This window comes from Ascaphus truei, chromosome 6 (genome assembly GCF_040206685.1).
Source record: "Ascaphus truei isolate aAscTru1 chromosome 6, aAscTru1.hap1, whole genome shotgun sequence".
Taxonomy (NCBI): domain Eukaryota; kingdom Metazoa; phylum Chordata; class Amphibia; order Anura; family Ascaphidae; genus Ascaphus; species Ascaphus truei.
In genome coordinates, this window is record NC_134488.1 from 123,990,344 (window position 1) to 124,017,998 (window position 27,655).

Sequence of the window (27,655 nt, forward strand, 5' to 3'; positions counted from 1 at the left end):
ATAAAAGACGATAAAACCTGCAAGTGAAGCAAGTATCTGAAAGTCTCAGAGGAAGAGAATAAGGTAAGGTATATTTATTTCTTAGTGGTAATCAGGGCAGCGGACAGCGTTCCCGGGGCCAGGGATTAGAGTCTCCACTGGGGCCCTAGGTTGTTGAGTGGGGGAAAGGGAGGTAGTGACCGCTCCCCATCTGTCGACAGCCCTATGCATAGGGCTGCCAGGTGGCTTTTCAACCTGACAACCCTACCTACGAGCCCCCCCTTCTCTCGCACACTCCCTCTCTCTATCACACTGTTCCCCTCTCTCCCTTTCTCTTACTCACTCTCCCTACTCTCTCCCATCTTCCTCTCTTCTCTCTCCCTCTCTCTGTCACCCCCTTTCCCTTATTCCCTCCTCTCCCCGCTCACTCACTCTCCCCATACCCTTCACTCACTACTCCCTCTTCCCCCTCTCTCCCCTCTTCCAGTATCCTCCCCTTTCTAGCCCCCTCTCTCTCACTCATCCCCATCCTCCTCCCCCTCTCTCAGCCCTCCATTCCCCCCGCCCCTCTATCAATCCACTGGACCTGAGAAATATGTCTCTTTTCCTGCCCCCCCCCCCCTTTCTGTTTTTGGTTCTGCAATCGGCACAGTATTGGTACCGTGTGTGATCGCGGTACCAAATACAGTACTGTACTGTAACTCTGTGCCCAGGACATACTTGAAAACGAGATGTAACTCTCATTGTATTATTTGCTGCTAAAATATTTTATCAATAATAATAAATAAAATGCACATATAAATAATATTGTTTGAATATATATATATATATATATATATATATATATATAAATATATATATATTGTGACAAACGGCTTACTCCGGGACTCCGTCGTTTGTCCGGGACTGTTTAGAACACGGTCTTTTAGGGTAGGTTAAATGATGAGGCGTCACGTACTGTTCCTTTAAACAGGCTATGCCTGGTTTATTCAGTCCCAGGCACTGAGACTGCCACAGTGCATACAACAGAAAACAGATCAAAACAAAAGCTGCTCACCTGAGCGATAACTTAACTTAGATATCCCTGACTCAGGGTTGGACGTGGCTTTTCCACTTCCAACATCAAAACACGGTACTTTTGCAGTCTTACACAAATGAACAGAAAGATTGAACCTGTTTGGGGAAGAGGCTTCTCCCCTCTGTAGTTCAGCAGCCTTCCAGCCTCCTGGCTCTTGTGGGGCGACCAGAGCAAACAGGAAATCAGTCTTTCATACCTGATTCCTAATTAGCATGACAGGTGACAGAAATCAGGCAGCAGACAAACTCTGGTCTGGATCTCTCATCCCTCAGTTCCAGCGCTTGCCAAACTGTGGGATGGAGTGTATGTATTATAAGGCTGCACTCCCAGGCCAAACAGGATAGAAACTGTCTAGTATCCTGGGAGCCCTATATACGGAATTTATTACCATCCCCTGGTTTCTGTCACATATCCTCCCCCCCAGCTCAGACCTCGAGGGATGAGCGACCATGGATATTAGGGAGTGCATCCTTGACAACCCGTCAGCATTGCCATGTTTGTGCCCTGACCTGTGTTCCACAGAAAATTTAAAGGGTTGTAGGCTTAGGAACCACCTGGTCACTCTAGCATTCTTTTCCCTGTTTTGACACATCCAGGTAAGGGGTGCATGATCTGTGACCAACCGGAATTTTCTCCCCAACAGGTAGTATTTGAGCGTCTCTACAGCCCACTTTATTGCGAGACACTCTTTCTCTACTATGGAGTAATTTTTCTCCTGGGGATTTAGTTTCCTACTTAAATAAAGGATGGGGTGCTCCTCACCTTGAGACTCCTGGGAGAGTACCGCCCCCAGCCCAACCTCAGATGCGTCGGTTTGGACTACGAACTCTTTGGAGAAGTCAGGTGTGACCAACACTGGTTGGGCACAGAGAGCTTCTTTCAGGCTTCTAAAGGCCTGTTTGGTTTCGGGGGACCACTTTACCATTAGCGGTCCTCTTGCTTTTGTGAGGTCAGTTAGTGGGGTTGCCTTAGTTGCAAAATTGGGAATAAACCTTCTATAGTACCCAATTAACCCCAAAAAAGTCCTTACTTGTTTTTTTGTAACTGGTCTTGGCCAATTTTGTATCGCCTCCACTTTGAGTGTTTGGGGTTTGAGTAAACCTCTGCCAATAGAATATCCCAGATACTTGGCCTCCTCCAGACCAATAGTGCATTTAGCGGGGTTAGCAGTTAGTCCAGCAGACCGGACTGCGTCAAGCACAGCTTGGACCTTTGGAAGGTGGGATTGCCAATCTTCACTATGGATTACCACATCATCCAGGTAGGCGGCAGCATACCGAGCATGTGGTTTTAAAATTTTATCCATCATTCTTTGGAATGTGGCGGGAGCTCCATGTAAGCCAAAAGGCAACACCTTATACTGAAAGAGGCCGTCTGGGGTTGAGAAGGCTGTCTTTTCTTTTGCCCTTTCTGTGAGGGGAACCTGCCAGTACCCTTTTGTTAGGTCTAGGGTTGTGAGATATCGGGCTTTGCCCAGTCTCTCTACAAGTTCATCTACCCTGGGCATAGGATAAGTATCAAATTTTGACACCGCGTTTAGTTTCCGGTAGTCATTACAAAACCTTGTTGTACCATCTGGCTTTGGGACTAAGACTATAGGGCTGTTCCACCCACTTTGGGATTCCTCAATTACACCTAGTTTTAGCATTTTTTTAACCTCTAAACTTATAGCCTTTCTTTTGGCCTCTGGGATTCGGTACGGTTTAAGGTTAACTCGGACCCCTGGTTCAGAGACTAGGTCATGTTCAATTACGCTAGTTCTACCTGGCCGTATAGAGAAGATTTCTTTGTTTCTTCTCACTAAATTCTGAACCTCTCGTTTCTGATGAACAGACAGGGTTTCAGCTATGCTAACCTCTGGGTCAGTTTCTTGATTCTCTGACGGACCTGGGGGTACTAGGGTTAACAAGACTTCTCTATCTTTCCAGGGCTTGAGTAGGTTTATATGGTAAATTTGCTCAGGTTTCCTCCTACCTGGCTGTCTTACCTTATAATTTACTTCTCCCACTCTTTCCAAGACCTCATATGGCCCATGCCATTTAGCAAGGAATTTACTCTCCACGGTGGGAACCAGAACTAGTACCCTATCACCTGGAAAAAAAATTCTGACCCTAGCACCCTTATTATACGTATTCCTCTGTGCTTCTTGAGCTTTCTCCATGTGTTCCCTCACTATGGGTAGGACTGCAGCAATGCGGTCCTGCATCTGGGCAACATGCTCTATTACACTTCTGTAAGGGGTAACCTCGTGTTCCCAAGTCTCTTTGGCTATATCCAGTAAGCCCCTTGGGTGTCGGCCATACAATAGTTCAAACGGGGAGAAGCCTGTGGATGATTGGGGAACTTCCCTAATGGCAAATAACAGGTACGGTAACAAACAATCCCAGTTTTTCCCATCTTTATCAACCGCCCGCCGTAACATGCTCTTTAAGGTTTTATTGAACCTTTCCACTAAACCATCTGTTTGTGGATGATAGACTGAGGTTCTGAGATGCTTGATTTTTAGGAGTTTACATAGCTCTTTTGTTACTTGGGACATAAATGGTGTTCCCTGGTCAGATAGAATCTCTTTAGGAATCCCGACCCGGGAAAACAGAACTACTAACTCTTTTGCTATGTTTTTAGCTGAGGTGCTACGTAGGGGAACTGCCTCCGGATATCGGGTGGCATAATCTAATATTACCAATATATGCTGATGTCCCCTAGCAGACTTTATTAGGGGTCCTACTAGATCCATAGCAATCCGGTCAAATGGTACCTCTATTATGGGAAGGGGTACCAATGGGCTGCGGTACGCCTTGAACGGGGCGGTGATCTGACATTCTGGGCATGAGGAACAATAATTCGTAATTTCTGCCAGAACCCCAGGCCAATAGAAGCTTCGGAGAACCTTTTCTTTTGTCTTTTCCACCCCTAGGTGTCCCCCCAATGGATGACTATGTGCGAGGTGTAATACTACGTTACGGAATGTCCGTGGTACCAACAATTGTTTAGTTGTAACTGATTTCCTTTTATCAACCCGATATACTAGGTCGTTCTCTACCTCGAAGTAGGGGTAAGCAAGTGACCTATCTGGTTGGCCAGGAGTACTATTCTGGTCCCGTATATTTCCCCTTGCTACCGCTAATGTGGGGTCTTCCCACTGGGCCTTCTTAAAACTCCCAGGACTGACCTCTAGGTCAGCGAGGGTCTTATCCGGTTCTGGGTGGTAAGTGTCTGCTCAACATCTTGATTTGGGGTATTCCCTACCAAAGTAGTGATGGGGAAGGGAATTTTACAGCACTCCTCCTTTTCCCCCTTCTTATTTGGGCCCTCGTCAACCTCCATTTCTGAAAAAGGGAAAGGATTTGTTTCTTCTAATACTTCGTTATGGTCCGCTATTGAACTCTGGGCGCTATTCTGAGCGGGGGACCACATTTTTAGAAAATGGGGAAAGTCGGTCCCTATTAACACATCATGTGCCAGTTTGGGTACAATACCCACCTTGAAATCTAAAGAACCAAACTCTGTTTCAAAAAAAACATCAACAGTGGAATATTCATGATTATCCCCATGTATACAACAAATTGCCACTCTTTGTGAACTGTTTCCCTGTTTCTTCTTAATGGGCAAGAGGTATTCGGACACTAGTGTGACCATGCTCCCAGAGTCAAGAAGTGCCCGAACCCTCTTACCATTAACCTTTACAAATGCCCACAGATGGTTATTCAAGGGGTCCTCTGGGCTAGGGCCCATACATTAGGACAACAGCGAATAAGGTTCCACGCTGTTGCATTGCATGGGCTCATCATTTAGTGGGCAGATTTTTGCTGTGTGGCCCCTCTCATGACAATTTACACATTTAGGTACATAGTCTGTGTCCCACTTAGAGCCTTTTCCCGGCTCCCCATGTTGGCTATTGCCCTTAGTGTGCGAACCACTGTTGCTGGTGCTGCGTGAAGGTGGTCGCCGCTCTTCAGCGCCCCTTAACCCCGGTACCCTTTTACCGTCTCTGGAAGAGTCCTGGAACCTCGGGTAGTGGGGTTGCTCCACGACTGTGGGTTGCGGGTGCTCTTCTGCTGCATTGTACCTTTCTACGAGGGCCACAAGCTCATCCGCATTGTGGGGGTCACTCCGACTGACCCAACGGCGTAAGGCAGAGGGAAGTTTCCTCAAGAACTGGTCCATGACCAACGATGTGGCTGGCTGAGTTGATCTCGGGTTGTAGCCACTTCCGGGCGAGGTGGATGAGGTCATACATCTGGCTTCGGGTGGCTTTATCCATCGTGAAGGACCATGCGTGAAACCTTTGGGCGCGAACAGCCGTGGTTACGCCGAGGCGGGCGAGGATCTCGAACTTCAATTTTGCATAGACGTTAGCTTCGGCTGGCTCTAGATCAAAGTAAGCCTTCTGGGGTTCGCCGCTTAGGAAGGGTGCGATTAGACCAGCCCACTCAGCTTCTGGCCATCCCTCTCTCTGTGCCGTGCGTTCAAACGTGAGAAGATAGGCTTCCACATCATCCGAGGGTCCCATCTTCTGAAGGTAGTGGCTTGCCCTGGTCATTTTCGGAACTGGGGCTGCCGCTGCCAGTGGAAGGTTACTGATAGTCCCCCTCAGGATCTCGAGTTCCTGCTGTAAGCCCTGAGCGAACCGCTGTTGCTCCTCTCTCAGCAAGCGGTTTGTCTCTTGCTGGTTTGCAATCGCGTTTTGCAGGGCTTCATTCGTCTGTTGCTGGTTTGCATTCGCCTGTTGCTGGTTTGCATTCGCCTGTTGCTGGTTTGCATTAATCTCTTGCTGGGCTATTAGCAGCTGTTGCTGGGCTGCATTCGTCTGCTGCTGGTTTGCATTAGTTTCTTGCTGGGCTATTAACAGCTGTTGCTGGGTTTCATTCGCGTCTTTCTGGGCAGCGACATTGCGTACCAGCGCACCCACCACGTCTTCCATCTTGTTTGCAGAGGATGAAAAAAACTTTTTTTTTTTTTTTTTTTTCTTTCAAAGTTCTTCAACCCGCAGACCCCCTAGTGCTCTGCCCGCATTCTCCACCATATGTGACAAACGGCTTACTCCGGGACTCCGTCGTTTGTCCGGGACTGTTTAGAACACGGTCTTTTAGGGTAGGTTAAATGATGAGGCGTCACGTACTGTTCCTTTAAACAGGCTATGCCTGGTTTATTCAGTCCCAGGCACTGAGACTGCCACAGTGCATACAACAGAAAACAGATCAAAACAAAAGCTGCTCACCTGAGCGATAACTTAACTTAGATATCCCTGACTCAGGGTTGGACGTGGCTTTTCCACTTCCAACATCAAAACACGGTACTTTTGCAGTCTTACACAAATGAACAGAAAGATTGAACCTGTTTGGGGAAGAGGCTTCTCCCCTCTGTAGTTCAGCAGCCTTCCAGCCTCCTGGCTCTTGTGGGGCGACCAGAGCAAACAGGAAATCAGTCTTTCATACCTGATTCCTAATTAGCTTGACAGGTGACAGAAATCAGGCAGCAGACAAACTCTGGTCTGGATCTCTCATCCCTCAGTTCCAGCGCTTGCCAAACTGTGGGATGGAGTGTATGTATTATAAGGCTGCACTCCCAGGCCAAACAGGATAGAAACTGTCTAGTATCCTGGGAGCCCTATATACGGAATTTATTACCATCCCCTGGTTTCTGTCACAATATATATATATATATAGTTTGTAAATCGAAAAAAAGTCTGTTAAATATATACTTTATACTTAATCAACTGGTTTATATGAAAATGTTAGATAAAAGTGTAGACATTGCTTATAATGACTATATTTACCAAGATTGGTGTTAAGCGAATCATTTGCTGAATATTGACACACTATCGCAATCTCCGAGGTGGCAGTAAAAAAAACCAGGTAAAACAGTAGTGTAAACATGACCAAGTTAGTGAAAAATTTACGTATTAATCTTTTTTCCGGATCAGCCAGGGCCGCTTTTCCTGTTACATACAAAGGATTTGTAGCTTGGAGCATTAGCTGCCGCAGGGCGCACTAACGCAGAAGTGAGTGTATAAGGAGCATGTTGACAAATGGCGATCTGCACACACAGAAGTTCATGGATTTTAAGACCGCGCTGTAGGATTTTGCCACATTTTGTACATAGTCCCATGGTCCCTTATTGTGATAGAGCTTACAGCTGGAGATAGGAATAGGACGGTTTTTTTTTACATTTCAGAAGTTAATAACACTTTAGGCCCATGTACTAGATGTTGCAAATGGCTTTTTTTGATCCCAAACTGGTAGACAGAAAACTCAATTTGAATTGCGCCTGTGTACTGACCTGAAAGGTCTCCGTCTGCGTGAGCAGCGTCAACAATTAAGTTGCCTCTTTTTTTGGCGCACAGAATTGCACTGCGCTGGGCATTCAGCTGTTAATAGTTTGTACTAAAAAAGGAGAAAATGCATCAAAATCGCCTGCCAAGTTCAACTAGGCGTAAACCGTGAAAAAACTGCTAATAGTGTAAACCCAGAATAAGGTTGCTATGTATCAACCCAAAAAATGTATTTGACGCAGCATTGAAGTTTAATAAAAAATGTAAACAAAATGCATTATTTTTGCAGTATGGCTATTATAAATAATATTAGACAATTCAAAAATACAGCAAATTCAGTTGTAATGTAAATTGTACCATTCAGGTATCTAACATTACAAAACGCCTCAAAAATAATTTCAAACCACAAATGAAGTGTTACATGTACAGTATGAAGTTTTCAGATGTACAGTACAATGCACAAAGGTTTCATTAGCACAGTCCTTGTTAGCACAGTCCTTATTAGCACAGTCCTTATTAGCACAGTACTGATTAGCACAGTACTGATTAGCACAGTACTGATTAGCACAGTACTGATTAGCACAGTACTGATTAGCACAGTACTGATTAGCACAGTACTTATTAGCACAGTACTGGTTAGCACAGTACTTATTAGCATAGTACTTATTAGCACAGTATTTATTAGCACAGAACTGATTAGCACAGTACTTATTAGCACAGTATTTATTAGCAGAGTATTTATTAACACACTACTTATTAGCACAGTATTTATTAGCACAGTACTTATTAGCACAGAAAGGTTGATGCACAACATTTTTAGAAATATTATCTTAGTACATACTGTAGTCCCCAAAATGTGGTGTGCACCCCAAAAGAATGGTTAGCAAAACATAGATAACATAATTTAAAAAGGGAGAATGATATCCCGTGGGGTGAAGCGGTGCACAGAGGTTTCCTATCCACACCCCACTCAAAGACGCTTACAATAATAAAGGCAAATCCATGGACTCTTCACCTTGGTTCTTATGCCATTGAATACAAATAACCAGTCCTCGGCCAATGCGGTTGCCCGATCGCCACGGGTGATCGCATTTGGGCCGCTGGCAATTTGCTTACTGGCGACGGATGCAGCGTTCTCCAGGTATTCTTCAGCAGGTTTTGCCTTTCCCTCCAGCTCCCTGTCAAAATGGCTGTGTGGCAAGAAATTATGCCGTGTTGCCACGATGACGGTACGTGGCATCTGATGTCACGCTGCAAGTCACCCTGCAACCTGACCTGGTAGGAGGAGAGGGGAGAGAGGATAGGAGAGAGGAGGGGAGTGCGCACGTGCGCGCCGGCTGGCTGGCTTGCCTGGAAGTGGGAGCAGGCACAGACCCTTCGCACACCCCATGAGGGGAAGTATGGCAGAGTGACCGACCAGGACATGATGGGCCTGGGCCAAGGTTAGCAGGCCGAGTGTTGGAGGAACAAGGTAGGTGGGCGAGGGTGGCTCATGCCAAGGCCAGATCCGGGGTCTGCTAGCTTTCCTACGGCCCCAACCGGGGGGGGGGGGAGGTGGAAGCGGAGGTGACAGAAGGCCCAGGGGAGGAGAAGAGGGGTAAGAGGGTGCCAGGCCTGGGGGAGGAAAAGGAGAGGGGCAATATGGTGCCAAGCCTGGGGAGGGGGGAAGAGGTAAGGGGGTGATTATCACGGGAGCGTGTGCAGGTTTATAATATAACACCAAATAACTGGGTTGAATCTAATGCGACTCAGATATAATAAAGAAAGTTTATTCCTTGAAGAAGGTGAACACACAGGATATACAAATAACACACAAGATATATACACTTACTTACTGTAGGGTTTGGGCAATGAAGCAATCAGGATCTGGATTGGCAATTCATTCAAGCAATACAGGATACAAATAATGACACAGAGACAAAAACGAAGACACTGGGCATAGAGCTTACAATCAGTAATATAGGATTTAAGCTCTTTCCCTTAACATTGGGTGTCAGGTATTGTTACCAATTACCTACACCCAATTACCCCTTGCCAGCTCCCGTGGGAAATGAGGTAGTACCTGCCCACAGGTGTGGGCATTATTCTAATCAGGGGGCCATTTTCCTAGGCCCACTCCCAAAAGATTGGCGTCTCCTAGTCTGCGTTTTGGGTCCCTGAACAGGAAAACCTTTCTAAGTGTGATTTATCACACCTACAGAACCACTCAAGTCATGCTCTTCTCCACCCTAGGATATGCAATCAGGCTGGGGCAGCTTTTGATCAAGGGGTCTGTTGTAGACATATAGTCGCCCCCTGAACATTAACATACTGCAGAGCCAGTATCTTTCCCGGGATTTTATGCCAGACACCAAATACAGTACATTTCTCTAATTATATATATTAAAATAATTAGTTCGGCTGGGCCGAGTGAGCTACAAATTGCTAGATCCTCATGCTGGAGAGGATTCTATACGGTGCCCAATTTTCAGCTCGCTGGGACCCACCGAACCGGAGTTATAGAAATACACTTTAAATGCACATTTACAGACATTGCATTTCTCTGCAATTGAAGTCAATGGCAGAAACCCAAACGAAACAATTAATCTATCTCCATTCTGTTGCTCAGAGAGGGTCGATATTTGCTATGCAGTCATGCCGGAACGATGACTACATGCTGGCCAAATCTCAGCTCTCTAGTCCACACAGAACCGGAGTTATGGACTTCAGGTTTTTATAGTTTTACACTTAGCCGTTTACCTTGCGGCTTTTACCTCCATTGGAATCAATAGGGCCGGCGCTGCCATAGGAAATGCATGGGCTGGCGCCGCCATAGGATTCAATGGGACCTCCACTACCATTGGTCAATGGGCAACTCACACTTTTTCACAGTTAACCCTACTCAGTTCGGTTGAGGGGAGAGGGCTGGAAATTGCCATGCAGTCATGACGGAGCAGTGACAACATCCTGGCCAAATCCCAGCTCTCTGGTCCCCACGGAACCGGAGTTATGGGTTTTCAGTTTACACTGTTTTGGCCTTAGTGTTTGAAAGCCACGCGTCTTTCTCCGCCATTGCAGACAATGGTGCGACCCTCGTGGCGAGTGTGACCCTTTCTCACCGCCATTCATTGTCTGACCCGGTTGGGGTCGAAGGAGGGGGTTCATAGGGTCTAGGGGCAAAAATAATTTTATTCCGGGGTGCCTTAGAACCAAAGTTTCGCATGCCAATTGGTCGGAAACTTGACCGAGGCCTAGTTCCCACGCGAATTGCGTGATCAAAGCTATTTTCAGACATTGTTTCCGCTCTTGCGGTTTTGCGGTCTGGCTGGCTGCCAGCTCGTTCCTGGAGATCGGATTCAAGGAATCCCCATTGAAATGCATGACTCCATTCACTTCCAATGGGGATGCTCCGCTCCTCATCTTGGGTACCACCTGCAGGTTTTCTGTGATATTGGGCCCAAATTGCCGGAATCTCCTTGGGGTTACATGGGGCTCCAATGGCGACCAATGGAGATGCTGCAAAATGGATACTGCAAAGGCGGGAAAGGGGACAAAGGGCAATAAACATGTAAATGCAATTAACCCTTTCCCTCCCGACCTGATCCCAGTGTATGTGGTTGGTACATACACTGTAAAGGTACAAACACCAATAATTATACCAACATATACATCTAGCAAATAAAACACAGTTTGCCATGAGACAGGGGAATAAAAATACATGAAATCCCTCTAAATGTGGGAAACATGATAACCACGGGACATACCTTTTGATTGTGAGGCATGGGAACATATGTATTATGGGTACATTTCTGGTTAACCCCTCACCTCCCAGACGGTGGAAGGGGGTGCCTATTGGGGGTGACCCCTTTAATACTTGCTTGGCACTCCTCCCCCGTCACAGTGATAGGCAGCAGGAAGGAGCAGAGGGGTATGAAGGAGCCAGGTCTGAAGTATGAGGGGTTCTGAAGTATGGGGGTTGGCTGAAGTATGGGGGGGGCAACAATGGGCACCAGGACAGGTGGAGGAGTTAATTGGCAATAGTCAGTCAACCACCCACTGAGGCAGCAGTCACCCACCCAACCAGACAGTCAGTCACCCACCCAGGCATTCAATCACCCACCCATCCAGGCGGTCAATCACCCACCCATCCACCCAGTCACCCACCCAGTCACACACTAAGTCAGTCAGTCAAAGGCAGTCAGAGGCAGTCACCCACCCACCCAGGCAGTCAATCACCCATCTACCCACCCAGGCAGTCAGTTACCCACCTACCCACCCAGGTAGTCAGTCACCCACCATCCACCCAGTCAGTCAACCACTCACCTACCCACCCAGGCAGTCAGTAACTCAGCTACCCACCAAGTCAGTCAGTTACACCCCCAGGCAGTCATACACCAAGGCAGTCACCCACCCAGCCAGGCAGACAACCTCCCACACAAGCAGTCAGTCAGTCACCCATCCCACCAGTCAGTCAGTCAGTCAGATACCTACCCAGGCAACCAATCATTCATCCAGGCAGTCAGTCAGTCAGTCACCCACCCAGGAAGTCACCCACTCACCCAGGCAGTGTAAGGAATCCGCTCCGCGGTTTACTGGTTGCCTTACCTTGCAGACCGGTGCAGTTCTGGAACTCTTCACCTGATATTACTGCAGCCTGGATTCACTCACCAAAGCAATACTGCCACACACTCCCTCTGGTATCTACTGCAGCTGTGCAATCTATCACTGCAATCCAGCCTTGTATTCACTTATTGGAGCAGTACCTTCACACCCCCCTCCGGGGATTGGCCCGCTGGCCTTTAAGTACTGCTTTCCCACAATGCTCCCTGCCGAGCATAGTCCTTTCCGGATGTCACTTATTGTTCTGCCACAAGCCCTCGCTTGTTCTCCTATGCTGATATGGAGGTCTCCCCTGCGTCCTTCAGCTTCCTTCTCCTATGCTGATACGGAGGTTTCCCCTGCATCCTTCAGCTTCCGTTCTCCTATGCTGAAGCAAAGGTATCCCCTACGTCTTCAGCTTCCTGGTTTCCTGCACTGAAGCAAAGGTATCCCCTACGTCTTCAGCTTCCTGGTTTCCTGCACTGAAGCAAAGGTATCCCCTACGTCTTCAGTTTCCTGCTTTCCTGCACTAGCGGAGGTTTCCCTGTGTTTCTTCAGCTTCCTGGGGCCTACTCTTTCCCTAATCTAGAGAGGCCGTGTCCTGGTTCCTGCGCTGAAATGGAGGATTCCCTAGCCCGCTCAGGACTCTTGCGCTATAGCACTGGTTTACCCGTGCAGCTAGGCGGTGTGTAAATCTGGTCTGTCTTCCAACTCCTGAGACCAGTACCATGGGCCATGGTCGCCGCACGCGCAGAGGCCACCCCCGCGCTCCTAAGCTGAAGCGGGGCTTTCCTGACTACCTGTTGCCGAACTCCTGTTTGGACAATGTTTATCCTGACGTCTCCTGTCCTGACCCTGGCTTGTACAACGACGATGCTGTCTTCTCCTATCCTGATCCTGCTACGTATGACTACGAACTGCGCAATCCGGATCAGCCTGCGCGGTCTAAGGTCGGTGCTTTTACAACCCCACCTCAGCCACGCGGTCCGACCCTGGTTTGTGGCGAGCACAACTGTGACAGGCAGTCAGTCAGTCAATCAGTCACCCACCCAGGCACTCAGTCACCCACCCAGGCAGTTAGGGTCTTAGAGTGTCAACTCTGGGACCCAGGTGTCGAAAATATATTACTGCAACTGTATACTAATTTTGCGACAATAAAGATTTATGTGACTTTTGCCTTTACTAGGGAACTCGGATTGGGAGATTTCTAGGTTGTAAGTTTCAGGGTGGGTTTGTCAGAGAAAGTCTTTACAGAATGTGTCTATGTATCGGGTTATGGAATACCCCAAAGTTGAATCCGGGGATTGAGTGAGATTCTCGGATACAGCCAAGCACATTACTCCGCCAAACTATGACTCTTTAAGTGTTATTACGGCTCACCGCCAGGATCCCTGCTGTAGCATCATCCAGACAAGGTAAGTGGGTATTAATGGGTTAAACTATATCTTCAACAATTCATGGAATCCCTAGTGTAGCAGGCAGGGCCGCCAACAGAAATCGTGGGGCCCAGGACAAACATTTTAAGCAGGCCCCCTCACCCCCATGTCGGTGGTATTGCCCGCCACGCCCCCCCCCCCCATTTCATACCTCACGAGCCCCCTCTCTTCCCCCCCCTTCCCATGTATTTCTCTCCCTTCCGTCTCACCATCCCACCTCGCATGTATTTCTCTCCCCTGCTTCTCACTCTTAGGCCGTGCCTATAGTGCCGTCGTTGGCGACGCCGTCACGGCGGGTGACGTCACCCGTCGCCACCAGCGAAAGTTATTTTTCGCCGGGTGGCGGGGTTGCGGGATTCTGGCAAATTGATTTTTTCAAGGGTCATCACGTGACACGATGGCCCTTGAAAAATCAAATTTTGCCGGCTTCAGATTTTCGCGATTGCGACGTCGCTTGTCGCCATCACGTGCACCATAAGCGCATGCGGCGGAGGCAATGTATTTGTTTTCGGGCAATGTCACCGTCGCCGGCACTATAAGCGCAGCCTTACGTCCTCTTTTCCTCACTCACCCCCTCTCTACTCTCCCTCCGTCATTTACCCCATGCTCACTTATTACGTCTCCCCCCACACAATTCCCCCCACAAGAAATATACCAAAAAACTCCCCCCCCATACATATAAAAAAATACCTCAACCCCCCAATACATATAAAAAGATACCCTAACCCCCCAATACATATAAAAAAATACCCCAACCCCCCAATATATATATATAAAATCAGACTTACCTTTGTGGCTGCAGAGGGAGGGCGTGCCGGTGGCCGCAGGCGGGTGGCGGTGCTGGGGGGGCAATGCTGCTGGGGGGCCAAGGCTGGAGCGGGGGGGTTGAGGCTGGGGGGGCTGTGGTTGAGGGGGGGACCGAGGCTGGGGGGGGCGAGGCTGGTGGGGGGGGGGGGGGCGAGGCTGGAGGGGGGGGGGAGCGAGGCTGGGGGCAACGACTGCGGGGGGTGGCGGCGACTGTTGGGGGTGACGGCGACTGCGGTGGGCCCCGATGCTGTGAAGGGTGGCGGTGCTGAGGGGGGAGGGAGTGGTGGCGGTACTGCAGGGGCTGGAGGGCCCAGTGCTACTTTGGGTGGCGTGACTGCAGGGGCTGGACGGCCCGTAGCAGTGGTGGCGGGACGAAGTGCTGTGGGGGCGGGACAGCCCGGTGCAGCGGGGGGGGGGGGAGGAAGGGGGTGTCGATACGGCCCGGAGAACCGGTAGGTGGTGGTGATATTGACCGGGGGAAGGGGGGTGGCCCCGCTGCAGGCACCTGTGCGGTGCCACGATGCTGCTCCCACCCGCGCCGGAAGCTCACTTAGTTCCGGCGCTGCCAATAGAAAGACCGGTGCCGGGTGCCGCATTTTAAAAAAAAATTAAATTAACAGCCACGGCCATGCGGGGGGCCCGAGCGGCCGGGCACCCCTGACTCACGGTGCCCGAAACGCCAGTGCCCTTTGTCCTCTGCTGTTGGCGGCCCTGGTAGCAGGGGTTCCCCAATGAAGCGGAGATACCCGGATACATACCCAGGTACACTGAACCTAGTGTAAAGGTTCAAGGGCTTCTCCAGCTAGGTTATATATCTGAGCGGGTTTTACAGTTTTAAAAGTATTTTCTCATGTGTGCCAAGAATGAGGCTAGTGAATGTAGGGAATATATACACTCGCTCCATCCCTGACACCAGAAAAGGAACTCATAACTTGTAGCACACAGAAAACAGGACACTATATATTTTATTAAATGGTTACAGTTTAATGTGTATATGTATTGAGAACCTGTATATGAACTGAGGTATTTCTAAGTCATGGATTCCGGACAGTCACCCACCCAGTCAGCCAGTCAGTCACCCACTCAGTCACCCACCCAGTCAGTCAGTCAGTCACCCACCCAGTCACCCACCCACCCAGACTAGTCACACACACACATCAATCTTATTAGGAATTTATTCCATTTTTTAAAAGTGGGGGCGGGGATAGGTGGCTAGTAGATTTTTTTGTTCGGCGAATAGATTTTTGGGTGATTTGTCAAGCACTGCATATAACATATAACTTCCAAAATGTATGTTCCAAACAGGTATTCATTTAAAGGTAAGATTAAGTTTACAATGCAATACAGCAAATAAAAAGTCACTTATCCTCATAATGCAGAGTTCGCAGCTCATTATCAAGGTTTAATTCAGATAAATGTAAGGTTATGCATTTGGGATGCAAGAATAAAAAGGTGACTTACAAATTAAATGGGGATAAATTGGGGGAATGCTTGATGGAGAAGGATTTAGGAGTGCTTGTAGACAGTAGGCTTAGCAATAGTGCCCAAAGTCATGCAGTAGCTGCAAAAGCAAACAAGATCTTATCTTGCATTAAACGGGCAATGGATGGAAGGGAAGTAAACATAATTATGACCCTTTACAAAGCATTAGTAAGACCACACCTTGAATATGGAGTACAATTTTGGGCACCAATCCTAAGAAAAGACATTATGGAACTAGAGAGAGTGCAGAGAAGAGACACCAAATTAATATAGGGTGTGGACAATCTAACTTATGATGAGGGGCTAGCTAAATTAGATTTATTTACACTAGAAAGAGTCGTCTAAGAGGGGATATGATAACTATATACAAATATATTCAGGGACAATACAAGGAGCTTTCAAAAGAACTATTCATCCCACGGGCAGTACAAAGGACTCGGGCCATCCCTTAAGGTTGGAGGAAAGGAGATTTCACCAGCAACAAAGGAAAGGGTTTTTTACAGTAAGGGCAGTTAAAATGTGGAATTCATTACCCATGGAGACTGTGATGGCAGATACAATAGATTTGTTCAAAAAAAGTTTGGACATCTTTTAGAAAGGAAAGGTATACAGGGATATACCAAATAAGTATACATGGGAAGGATGTTGATCCAAGGATTAATCCGATTGCCAATTCTTGGGGTCAGGAAGGAATTTATTTTCCCCCTTATGAGATATCATTAGATGATATGACTCTGGGTTTTTGTTTTTGCCTTCCTCTGGATCAATAAGTAAGTATAGATATAGGATAAATTTAGCATAGGTTGAACTTGATGGACGTACGTCTTTTTTCAACCTCATCTTCTATGTAACTATGTAACTATGTAAGGTGAATGTCCCCTATTGCACGATCTATTAAGTATTTAATCTATTTATTGATTTCTTTAGGTGTCTTGGAACGTCGCAGTGATGAATTCTGGTAAAGCTATGACTCGAGTACTGGGTAAGTTTGGGATTTATATTTTGTAAATAAAAAAATCACTTGTGAGCATATTCACATGTCTCAGACAGGTCTGCAAGCCTGCCTTTCCCCATTATCTCTTAGCATACAGTGCTTTCACTGCAGCCAGGGATTCTGGGTAATGAGCACACAGTGTCACCTTTCACTTCATGTCCATTTTAACATGGACCCCTATAAGCTTATGCCTGATGGGTTACACAGCTTTCAGCACAGCCATTAACCCTACTCACAGACAGCTGGTTTGATCCTCTCCCTGTGGCCTCTTTGGTGTGAGACTAGTTATACTGGCTTTGCAATGTAAAGTTGAAATAGGTTTCAACCACAAATTATGTAAGTTATGGTGAGTAAAAAAAAGTAACACAACTCCTCCACCGTACAGTTTACAGCAAATACAAATGTCACTTGTGAGCACATTCACATGACTCCGACAGGTCGGAACACTGCTTTTCACAATTATCTCTTAGCATACAGCGCTTCCACTACAGCCAGGGATTCTGGGAAATAACATGCAAATGAGCACACAGTGTCATATTTTAGCATCCAGGGATGAATCACCGCAGCCAGCAATACAGCCGATTGATCCATAAAACAATGAGCATATTTATGATTTATCATACCAGGGACAGATTTGTGATAACAAGAAATACTTCTGCAGCTATTTACATTTAGGGACAAGTCCTTTAATATCCAGCATCAGTGCTCATTGCTCACTCACAGGACTTTACCTATTTATTTTCTAAGATCTTGGGATAAGTCTGGTAATAAGCAGCATTAATTTTACTGACACATATTTATATTTTAATAGGATGGACAAAATGCTGCGATAACAATAATTATTGTTCACTTGTAACACAGAGCACTGCACCTGTTTAAGGTCAGATATCAGGAAACAGCCATGGAAAAGAATTGGGGAGGGGGAATGTGGAATGTATTAGTTGAGATAACAAAGCTGAAAAATGTATATATATATATATATATATATATATATATATATATAATGGCTGACATATGGCAGTGACACACGTATGGTTCAGAGATTCTTCTAGTAAATAAATCACTATAACTCCATGCCCCACAAGATTTTATTTTGCTTGAACCTTCAAAATATTTTGAGCAAATTTTTTGGTGCCAAAAGTTTTAGCAAAACGGCCCAAATTGTTCAACTGGTTGAAGGATAGACAACAGAAAGTTGTAATAAATTGAACTTTTTCAGGTTGGGATAAAGTTGTGAGTGGAGTGCCTCAACAATCGGTACTGTAACCCCTGCTTTTTAACTTGTTTATTAATGACCTTGAGGTTGGCATTAAGAGCAGTCTCCATCTTTGCTTTTGACATTAAATTGTGTAGGGTAGTAGAATCAGAGCAGGATGTCATTTCTCTCCAGAAGGTGTAGGGTAGACTTGAAACTTGGGCAGGTAAATGGCAGATGAGGTTTAATACAGATAAATGTTATGCATTTTGGAAATAAGAATAAACAGGCAATTTACAAATTAAATGGGGATAAATTAGGGGAATCCTTGATGGAGAAGGATTTAGGAGTGCTTGTAGACAGCAGGCTTAGCAATAGTGCCCAAAGTCATGTAGTAGCTGTAAAGGCAAACAAGATATTATCTAACATTAAACGGGCAATGGATGGAAGGGAAGAAAACATAATTATGCTCCTTCATAAAGCATTAGTAAGACCACACCTTGAATATGAAGTCAAATTTTGGGCGCTACTCCTTAGAAAATACATTATGGAACTAGAGAGAGTGCAGAGAAGAGCCACCAAATTAATATAAGGGTTGGATAATCTGATTTATGAGGAGAGGCTAGCTAAATTAGATTTATTTACATTAGAAAGGTCTAAGAGGGGATATGAAAACTATATACAGAAAAAACTTATTGCTGAAAAATGATAATAAAAAATGAATGAATCCCAATTAGGGTAAATAACCTTTTGTAAATCACTTGACATTCAGCTAGCGCTCAATTCCCATACACAAATGTTGATACAAATTTAAAGTTCTAATAACAATAATAGTGAGTCCAAAAATAAAAATATATATGTCCAATAAAAAATATATATACGCAGTCCAATGAAAAACAAAAATAAAAAACAGATGGAGTAAATGGGTAATGCAACTCTTTTCACCGGATCCAACCCTTGGGTCCGAGGAAAGCTAAGAGAAAAAAAGAAAAAGAAAGCGCAAAACCCCTAGTGAAGCCTGCAAGTTTAATGGGACAACACAAAACGGTTAAAAATCACTTACAGACGTCCGTCGTCAGTGAGCACAAATAGATCAAGGTGAATTCACTGTATTTTTCGTGCTTCCACGATCCCTTGCCTGGTGTATGCTGTCAGTCCTTGCTGCCTTTCCTCCGCGATCGGTGGGACACGGCTTCCGCGTCACGTGTGTAGTGACGTCAGTCCGCTACGTGCCGCTTGCGTCATGTGGGGGTTGGGTTTGAGCTGATGCCCCTCCTATGCTCGGCGAACAGAGTGTACAGCGAGTGTTCCAGCAGGAGTCACAGCGCCCCTGATGAAGAGGATAGTATTCCTTGAACCGCATAGGGCTGTGTCTCTAATGGCTGACAGACTGTGACTCCTGCTGGAACACTCGCTATACACTCTGTTCGCCGAGCGTAGGAGTGCCATCAGCCCAAACCCAACCCCCAAGTGACGCAAGCGTCACGTAGCGGACTGACGTAACTACAAACGTGATGCGGAAGCCATGTCTCACCGATCGCGGAGGCAAGGCAACAAGGACTGACAGCATTCACAGACAGGGAATCGTGGATGAAAGGAAAATACAGTGCATTCACCTTGATCTATTTGTGCTCACTGACGACGGACGTCTGTAATTGATTTTTAACCATTTTGTGTTGTCCCATTAAACTTACAGGCTTCGCTACGGGTTTTGCGCTTTCTTTTTCTTTTATCTCATGATAACTATATACAAATATTTTCCGGGACAATAAGAGGGGCTTCCAAAAGAACTATTCATCCCAAGGGCAGTAGAAACGAAACAGGGTCATCCCTTAAGGTTGAAACAAAATGAAAAGAGCAACGTGGAGCACAGCGGTAAGTAAAGAGAACTGGAGGCAGGAACAAAAGTAAAAAAAATAATAAAAGTTTAATTAACACATAGTGCCCATACAAAAACTGAGGCTTGTCTCTACTGCGTTTCCCACCGTAACCAGTGCTTGATCCAGCCTCCAGTTCTCTTTACTTAACGCTGTGCTCCACGTTGCTCTTTTCATTCTGTTCTGGATTTCCTCTCACGGGATGCACGCATATATGAATCCATTCGTTGCTTCCAAAAACTAGGATACGTGAGTACTGCGTTCACCTTCAAGATCTGGGCTCACTGACTATGGAGGTTACGTTATTTGTTTCTTACCTGGATCTAGAGCTGCTGTGTTTTATATGACCCCACCTGCTGTCCCAGCCTGGCTGCGGGGCTCCATTTGGGTGTCTAGCTCAGCATAGTCATATCTTGATCCGGAGGTACATTTCAATAAACGGACATATATCCCGATTTCTACTAAATATGAATTCATTATCCTGTATCCCATGTGACTTGAGTCAGGATCTGTGTAGCATTACATTGGAGTTTCACTTCTCCGTATATTGATCCTTTAGGGTTGGAGGAAAGGGTTTTTTGTTACAGTAAGGGCAATAAAAATGTGGAATTCATTACCCATGAAGACTGTGATGGCAGATACAATAGCCATCTTCAAAAAAAGGCTTGACATCGTTTTAGAAAGGTATACAGGGATATACCAAATAAGTAAACATGGGAAGGATGTTGATCCAGGGAGAAATCTGATTGCTATTATGTGGAGTCAGGAAGAAATTTATTTTCCCCCTTATGAGATATCGTTGGATGATATGTCACTGGGGTTTTTTGTTTGCCTTCCTCTGGATCAATATACTGTAAGTATGGATATAGGATAAAGTATCTCATCTAAATTTAGCATAGGGTGAACTTGATGGATATATGTCTTTATTCAACCTCATCTACTATGTAACTATGTAACTATGGTATGGATGAAGCCCAGGATGGAGACATTGATGCTGGAATAGACTCATTTCTAACCTGTTGTGGATCCCCATAACAGGTTTGGAATCTGTGTCTGTAATATCAGCTGCACTACGTGACTCTGCTGCAGCTCTTCCTGCTTCAGCTCCGGCTGATGAAAATTCAGCAAGTGGTACTGGTGCGGTGAAATTACGGCAAGGTATTATTTTCTTGAGAGCATTATAGTACCTGGGACTAAATGTATGTTAACCTAAATTAGAACTTCTACAAATACGTTATTGTTATTCAGTAATTACTTTTCCGTGACACTAATGACATGTTTCTGTTTCTTTCCTGCAGTTATTAGTCTGCTTCTGGTGACTGAATTTGGTTTATCCCTCGGTAAGAACCTACAATATTTTACAGAGGTAGTATCTGTGTGGCGGGTGAGAGAAGGGGGGCGTGAGAATATCGTTTGTAGCACTTCTTCCTCCCCCCCCTGGAGATCTTGCTATTGCTACAGGGGTCATGGTGCTAAATACCTGTGAGGGTCCAGGAGGGATGAGCGTCCGCGATGGTAAGGGGAAACAGGACAGGCCTTTGGTGATCCTCAGGTTCTTTTCATGGTGTCAGCACCTCCAGTCATAGCAGGCTCCAGCGTGGCTAGAGACAGTCCCCACCATGACAGTTCTCAAGTATACCTCTACCCAATAGACTGTAACTTAAGCAGAGGTATATTAAACAGGATCTTTTATTTGTGGCAGCAACTGCAGTTGTTATTACAGTGAATGCATAATCTTTTAGGATGCGTCCCAGACCTCTGGATGGTACAGGCCTTCTTGTCGTCTTGATGCCTGGGGGCATGAATGGGGTAGGCTGAACCCCTATGCCGTATACACTTATCAGATGCCCCCGCTAAAGCTAGTGATTTGGGGAATGGTGCTTAAAGGGGCAAGATAGTAGTAACACTGAAGATGGACAGAACCCCTATATAGCACTCTATTCCTATGTGAGATGGTGGATAAATTAAAATATATTTATTCAAGAAGTTCTTGAATAAATATATTTTAATTTATCCACCATCTCATATAGGAATCGAGTGCTATATAGGGGTTCTGTCCATCTTCAGTGTTACTATTATCTTGCCCCTTTAAGTACCGTTCCCCACATCACTAGCTGTAGCGGGGGCATCTGATAAGTGTAAACACAAAATTAGCAATGCAGCATAAATAAAGTAAATAAAACCGTTCTACTTACCCCTGGCATTATAAACGGCATCCCCGTCAGCTTACTGCAGGTCCATGTCCTCCGTTGCCAGAAAAATACAATCTAATGTCCCCTTAACCCTTAAATCACCTTAGTGGTTAATAACTACAATAGTAATTAAAGGGTTAACCCACCCTGCCCCGCTACCCACCCGGGAGGCCTAACCACCCACCCCAGGACCACTATACCCACCCTATACCCATTGAATGGCATAGTGGTTCATCATACCCATATAATATAGGTAATAAATTGGGAAAGGGGGAGTGAGGGAATAAGCTCTAGCTACTGTCTCAGGAACGGTGCCAAGGGTAGGTGAACTAATAACATGGACTGTACTTGCCTAGGCAAGAGAAAGGACCCCTTTGGAAAAAGCACTCGTAAAGTGATGAAATGAAAATAAATAAAATAAACCTTTAATTAAATATGGGGTTACGGGAAAACACTTAAAACCAGAATTAAATAGCTGTCTCCAGTCCTGTGAACTAGACTAGTTGCCATATGAATCTAGGGAACCCTAAATAGCTGGCATATGCAGAATGGATGTTTAGCTTATGCCTCAGTGTGGTATCAAAGTAGAAATGGATGTAGTTGCTGTCAGAGATGTACCGGACAGACACCTATAGGTGTAACTACACTGAGTAGATAGTGACTCAAGGAGAGTACTCGCTGATAAGATGGTGAGTGATAAGTGGACAGTGTCTCAACACTCACATGCTAGATATATGTAGGAATTAATACATCCAGAAATGGTACTCAAATCGTCAAGAGTAAACAATATATAAAAAGGGTCCCTAGAGACAACGCAAAAAAATATTAGGTTAAATAAAAAGCTACTGTGTAGCTAGGGAAAAGGCTTCAAGCTGGAAGCCTAATATATATTATGTACAAAGGTCTTCCGCAAGGCACATACACAATGTCTATTAAATACAGTGCCTCAGACTATATAGAAGTGCTCATACAGATAGATAATACACAATGAGCTACTTCACACGATCCTCTGTGGAAACAGCACAAATTGGCTAAGTGAAAGTAAGTATACAAATTATATTTCCAAGTGTATCAATATTTGTTTAACGGGATACTTCTGAACCCACTATATATCTCCCGTGCTGCTGCATAAAGTGAGTCAGTGCTAAGGTCTGCAGTGTACCACACTAGGGGCCTCATGCAGAGAGCATCGTTATTTCAAAATTCGCCATTTTTTGTACAATTTCATGCAGAAAACTGCAGAAAATGGCGAGTTACGAAAAACGCGCCAATTTTTTTTTTCTATTTCTAAAACTCGCCTCGCGGCTGGCGAGAACCTCCATCTCGCCATTTTTAAAACTCTCCGAATGCAGAGAGGTACGAACGGCATGTAGCGGCTGTTCGCGCCAGGAAAATGGCGCGATTTTCTCATTTTTGCCGCGCCAGGAAAAGTTGGCAATAAGATGGCGCTCGCCGCCTATAGCAAAGGGGACAAAAAATGCGCGATTTTTTCTTTACACATTTCTGAAGCGCGCATCTTTCCCATTTAAACTCGCCACACGCATCCATGTTAAACATAGCAGAATTCGAACTTTTCTGCATATGGAGAATAAAACTCTCCAAAAAAGCTACTTTTTATGAAATTCGCCAATTTGAAAATTCGATGCTCTCTGCATGAGGCCCTAGGTTGTTCCTCAATAGATAAAGTCTGTATGAGCCTTTTCCCTAGCTACACAGTAGCTTTTTATTTAACCTAATGTTTTTTTATTCTAAATAGAGAGATGGGCACCGTTTCCATTTTGCTTATATACAAATAATATAAGAAGATGTGATAGGCGTGCTTAATTCTTGCTTGTACAGAACAGAAAGACTCCTGACATTAGTTTGTTCATAACCTTATGAATGGCAGGGATTTCTGAAAGGCATATCTGTGCATTGCCACAATACCTTGTGTTTGTATGAAGGGCGAATACGTGTGCTTCTATACCTGGGTGGCAAACAGGAGGCTTGATCCTCCGCCACTGGGGAGCCTGGGGTGTATGTATATCTACTAAACAGCCCCACCACCTGAGAAGGATCCTCACATAGTAGGATAGCCCCTCCCTAGACAATATGCCCAGTAATACACACACAGAGTATGGGGAGCAATATTTACTGGGCGGTAATAAACAATGACAACAATAGAAACAGCAATAGACATATATGTATACCAGTGAAAAAACAAGATTCTGCGCTCATATATAGTAGTAAGATAATTGGTGATGTGACTCTTAAAAAGTGAATGTGAATACAACCTTATAATGATGAGGTTTTGTGCAGCTGTTCAGGTGGAAGGCTCAGCACTCCAAGCTAGTACAGAAAAGAAGAAAGAGAACAGCGCAAAAAAAACCTCATAGTGTAGTATATTTAAAAAAGCAATTTATAAGTAATGGGTGAGTATTGCACGTACATCAAAATAATATTTACACAGCATGACATGTTTGGGACATGTTACCCATCTGTAGACAGCAAGTCACGATCGCGATGCAGGACTTGGAGATCTTTCCTCTAATGGCAGGGGCACAGGGTCGTGGAGGCCAGCTCATTGTTGGAATTCCCTCTCAGTCCCTAGCGGTATCACTGCAGTCGCCGTCCGTTCAGAGGAGTTCCTCTACTTCCGGATTAGTCCACGTTAACGTCTGACGTCATCAGATGGCGTCTCCTGGTATTGAAGTCGCGTTGCGCTGGGTAACACCAAACCGGCAGCAAGTCCCAAACTCAGCGGTGTAAAGGGGAAATACCACAGTGGGTATAGAGAATAATGGAACGCGCCCTCTCCTACGCGTTTCGTTTCGATTCCCTGAAGAAGTTTTTCGAAACGAAACGCGTAGGAGAGGGCGCGTTCCATTATTCTCTATACCCACTGTGGTATTTCCCCTTTACACCGCTGAGTTTGGGACTTGCTGCCGGTTTGGTGTTACCCAGCGTGACGCGACTTCGATACCAGGAGTCGCCATCTGATGACGTCAGACGCTAACGTGGACTAATCCGGAAGTAGAGGAACTCCTCTGAACGGACGGCGACGGCAGTGATACCACTAGGGACTGAGAGGGAATTCCAACAACGAGCTGGCTTCCACGACCCTGTGCCCCTGCCATTAGAGGAAAGATCTCCAAGTCCTGTATCGCGATCGTGACTTGCTGTCTACAGATGGGTAACATGTCCCAAACATGTCATGCTGTGTAAATATTATTTTGATGTACGTGCAATACTCACCCATTACTTATAAATTGCTTTTTTAAATATACTACACTATGAGATATATGTATACCAACCCGCGGAATATCCCAACAGTACTTGGGTGCAGGGACACCAGTGTCCCAGTGTCCAGACCCCAGTGACCTTTCCACCCCCCAAGTGTGAGACAGCGCTGCCCACGTGAATGTCGGTGCACTTATGCGGATACCTCCCGGGCGCTCCAGCCCCCGGGTGTAGCTGAGTAACAGTCAACGGTCATAGATAGTCTCTGAACATAGGTGGTCTGATCACAGACCACAAGTTACGCGTCACTGCATGGCGTAGACACTCTGACCCCGATACTGCACAACACAGGGAAAAGGGTCCCTAACTATGGGCTTTCCTATACAACTGCAGGTGCCTACTGTGAGTCGGGAACTAACTGGGGCCTGCAGGGGAAAGCTGGCCTAGTTTCAGGTCTACTGGCACCTGGGACCCTACCTCTCTCTCCTGTACCCTGCTCCCAACTGCCTAACTGCCCTAACAGTCCCACCAGTCCAAACTGTACTAACTGTCAGCTCAACTAACATTCCAATCTCCCCTCAGGATACTCTAGTAGCCCTATTGGCTGCTGTGGATCATGTGGTCTCTAACCTCTATGCCTCCTTGGGGCTGTAGTTCCCCTACAGAGCAATTTGTGTAATCCCAGCCTCGCGCGACTGCGCATGCACAATGCTGCATCCTCTATGCCTGTTCCAGTCCCAAGATGCCCACTGGACCTAACTGAGCACTGTGCATGCGCAACTGAACCTCGCGCATGCACGCGCGTACACAAGATGGCGGCGGCCTCCTTAGTTGGGCGCCGCTGAGCTCTGGCGATGCGCCCATCCGCAGCCCCTGCCACAACCTTCTGCTCCCGTGCCGCTTGTTCCCCCGCTATCGCGGAGGTAAGCAGGGAACCAAAGGGGGCCGTGGGGATTAACAGAGGGGGCTACATACTGTAAATATAGAGGATTTAAAAGTGCCGGTGTAGGGAAGGGTGCGTTGCCTATACAGATGTAGCCAGACTTACTGCTCTGGGGCAGTTGGAGTGCGTCCGCATTGTGGCTACAGCTCTCGCAGCCACAGGGACAGCAACTTTCCCAAGGAGGATTAACTCTGCCAGGTTTCAATGCTTATGAATGGGATCCCGCAGTGTTAATCTTCCTGGATCATCTGCCGGGACAGATAACGGATCCTCACATTTCCGATGGGCAGCGCAGCTCCCTGTCTGCTGTTGCAGCATCTCTCTGGTGGGTCTGTCACTGAAGGTAAGCAGGGCTGTAGTTCCTTCCCCGTTCTTGATGTAGTTGTCCTTATATGGGCATCTACAGCATGAGGCGGTCAGTATGGCCATATTTGGGCATCTACATCATGAAGGGGGCTGGACTGTGTTTCCTGTCCAGAACAGATGCCTTATAGCCTCTCTCTCGGGATTTAGAGCTCCATATAAGGGCACCTACATCATCAAGGGGGAGGGAACTACAGCCATACTTACCTTAAATGCGCGGGGAGACACAGATTCGAGCAGAGAGAGGCAGAGATGGCAGATAGGGACCCGCACAGCTCATCTGAAATGTAAGTACGGGTTTCTCTCTCTGCAGGGTGGGCCCATAAAGCGAAGGGTAAACGTTGCAGGTCACATTAAATAATATGGAACCCCACAGCGTCAATCCTTCTGTGCTGCAAGATTTGCTGGGGGCGCTGCGGAGGGGCCGCAGGTGGCAGCATGTGTCTCCACGGCCACAAGCACAGAAAGAAGGGGAGGGGGGAGAGGGTCCCTAACCTGCAAACAGCTGATACCAGCTGAAAATTAACGTTAATAACCACCCAAAATTCCAGCAAGTTCAAGAAACCCCGAATCCCACCACATAATATATACTATATATGTATATTAGTGTCAAAAGGAGTGCTACTGAGCATAGCCAAATGTACACAACAAAAGACAGAAAAGACAATGCTACATCCAATATGACAAAAGTACACAGTGAAATACTTATATGTTCTCTTTAAAAAGGGTCAAATAGGTAAACCAAAAACGTTATAATCATGTATGTTGTCTGCTATGGAATTATTTCTCATACAGCTATTAACTCCCTCACTTTGTTTCTCATTTTACTCACAGAGGCTGATTGCCGTGAAAACACCACGTATAATTGGTGTGCCTCAGCCTGCTATGCCCCTGCCACCTGTGGACAACCTGTAACACGCTTACCTATGACATCGATGTGCACGTCTGTTTGTGTTAGGGGCTGCCTCTGTAAAAAAGGCTACCGGCTTAACAGCACTAGAGCCTGCATTCTCAAGGCAGATTGCGATCCCTCCACCTATAATGCGACGCGAATTCTACCCAGGACAAACACATGGTGGATTCCAGGAGTGTAAATAATGTGACCATCCATTCCTCACTCTGCTTAGGAACAATCATTATTGGGCTTCTTTTATAATCCTTAAAAACTAATTAAAAGGCATGGTAACTGTTTCAGTGAAATAACTTTTCAAAATAAAGTTTGAAGGTAAATTTGATAA

General features: G+C 46.1%; 1 protein-coding gene across 1 annotated transcript; it reads left to right on the forward strand.

Moving 5' to 3' along the window:
* Window positions 1-27,655, forward strand: LOC142497831 (chymotrypsin inhibitor-like). The gene is made up of 4 exons (XM_075606191.1): window positions 1-63; window positions 16,562-16,616; window positions 20,999-21,040; window positions 27,252-27,655. Exons 2-4 carry the CDS (start codon window positions 16,583-16,585, stop codon window positions 27,509-27,511), a joined length of 336 nt encoding a protein of 111 aa, XP_075462306.1. The 5' UTR covers window positions 1-63; window positions 16,562-16,582; the 3' UTR covers window positions 27,512-27,655.

Excerpts from the sequence above, each read along its gene's own strand:
- LOC142497831 (XM_075606191.1), top strand. The coding sequence starts at position 16,583 with ATGAATTCTGGTAAAGCTATGACTCGAGTACTGG. Across the intron at positions 16,617-20,998 it reads AGCTATGACTCGAGTACTGG|TTATTAGTCTGCTTCTGGTG; the intron begins GTAAGTTTGGGA and ends TCTTTCCTGCAG. Across the intron at positions 21,041-27,251 it reads TGAATTTGGTTTATCCCTCG|AGGCTGATTGCCGTGAAAAC; the intron begins GTAAGAACCTAC and ends TTTTACTCACAG.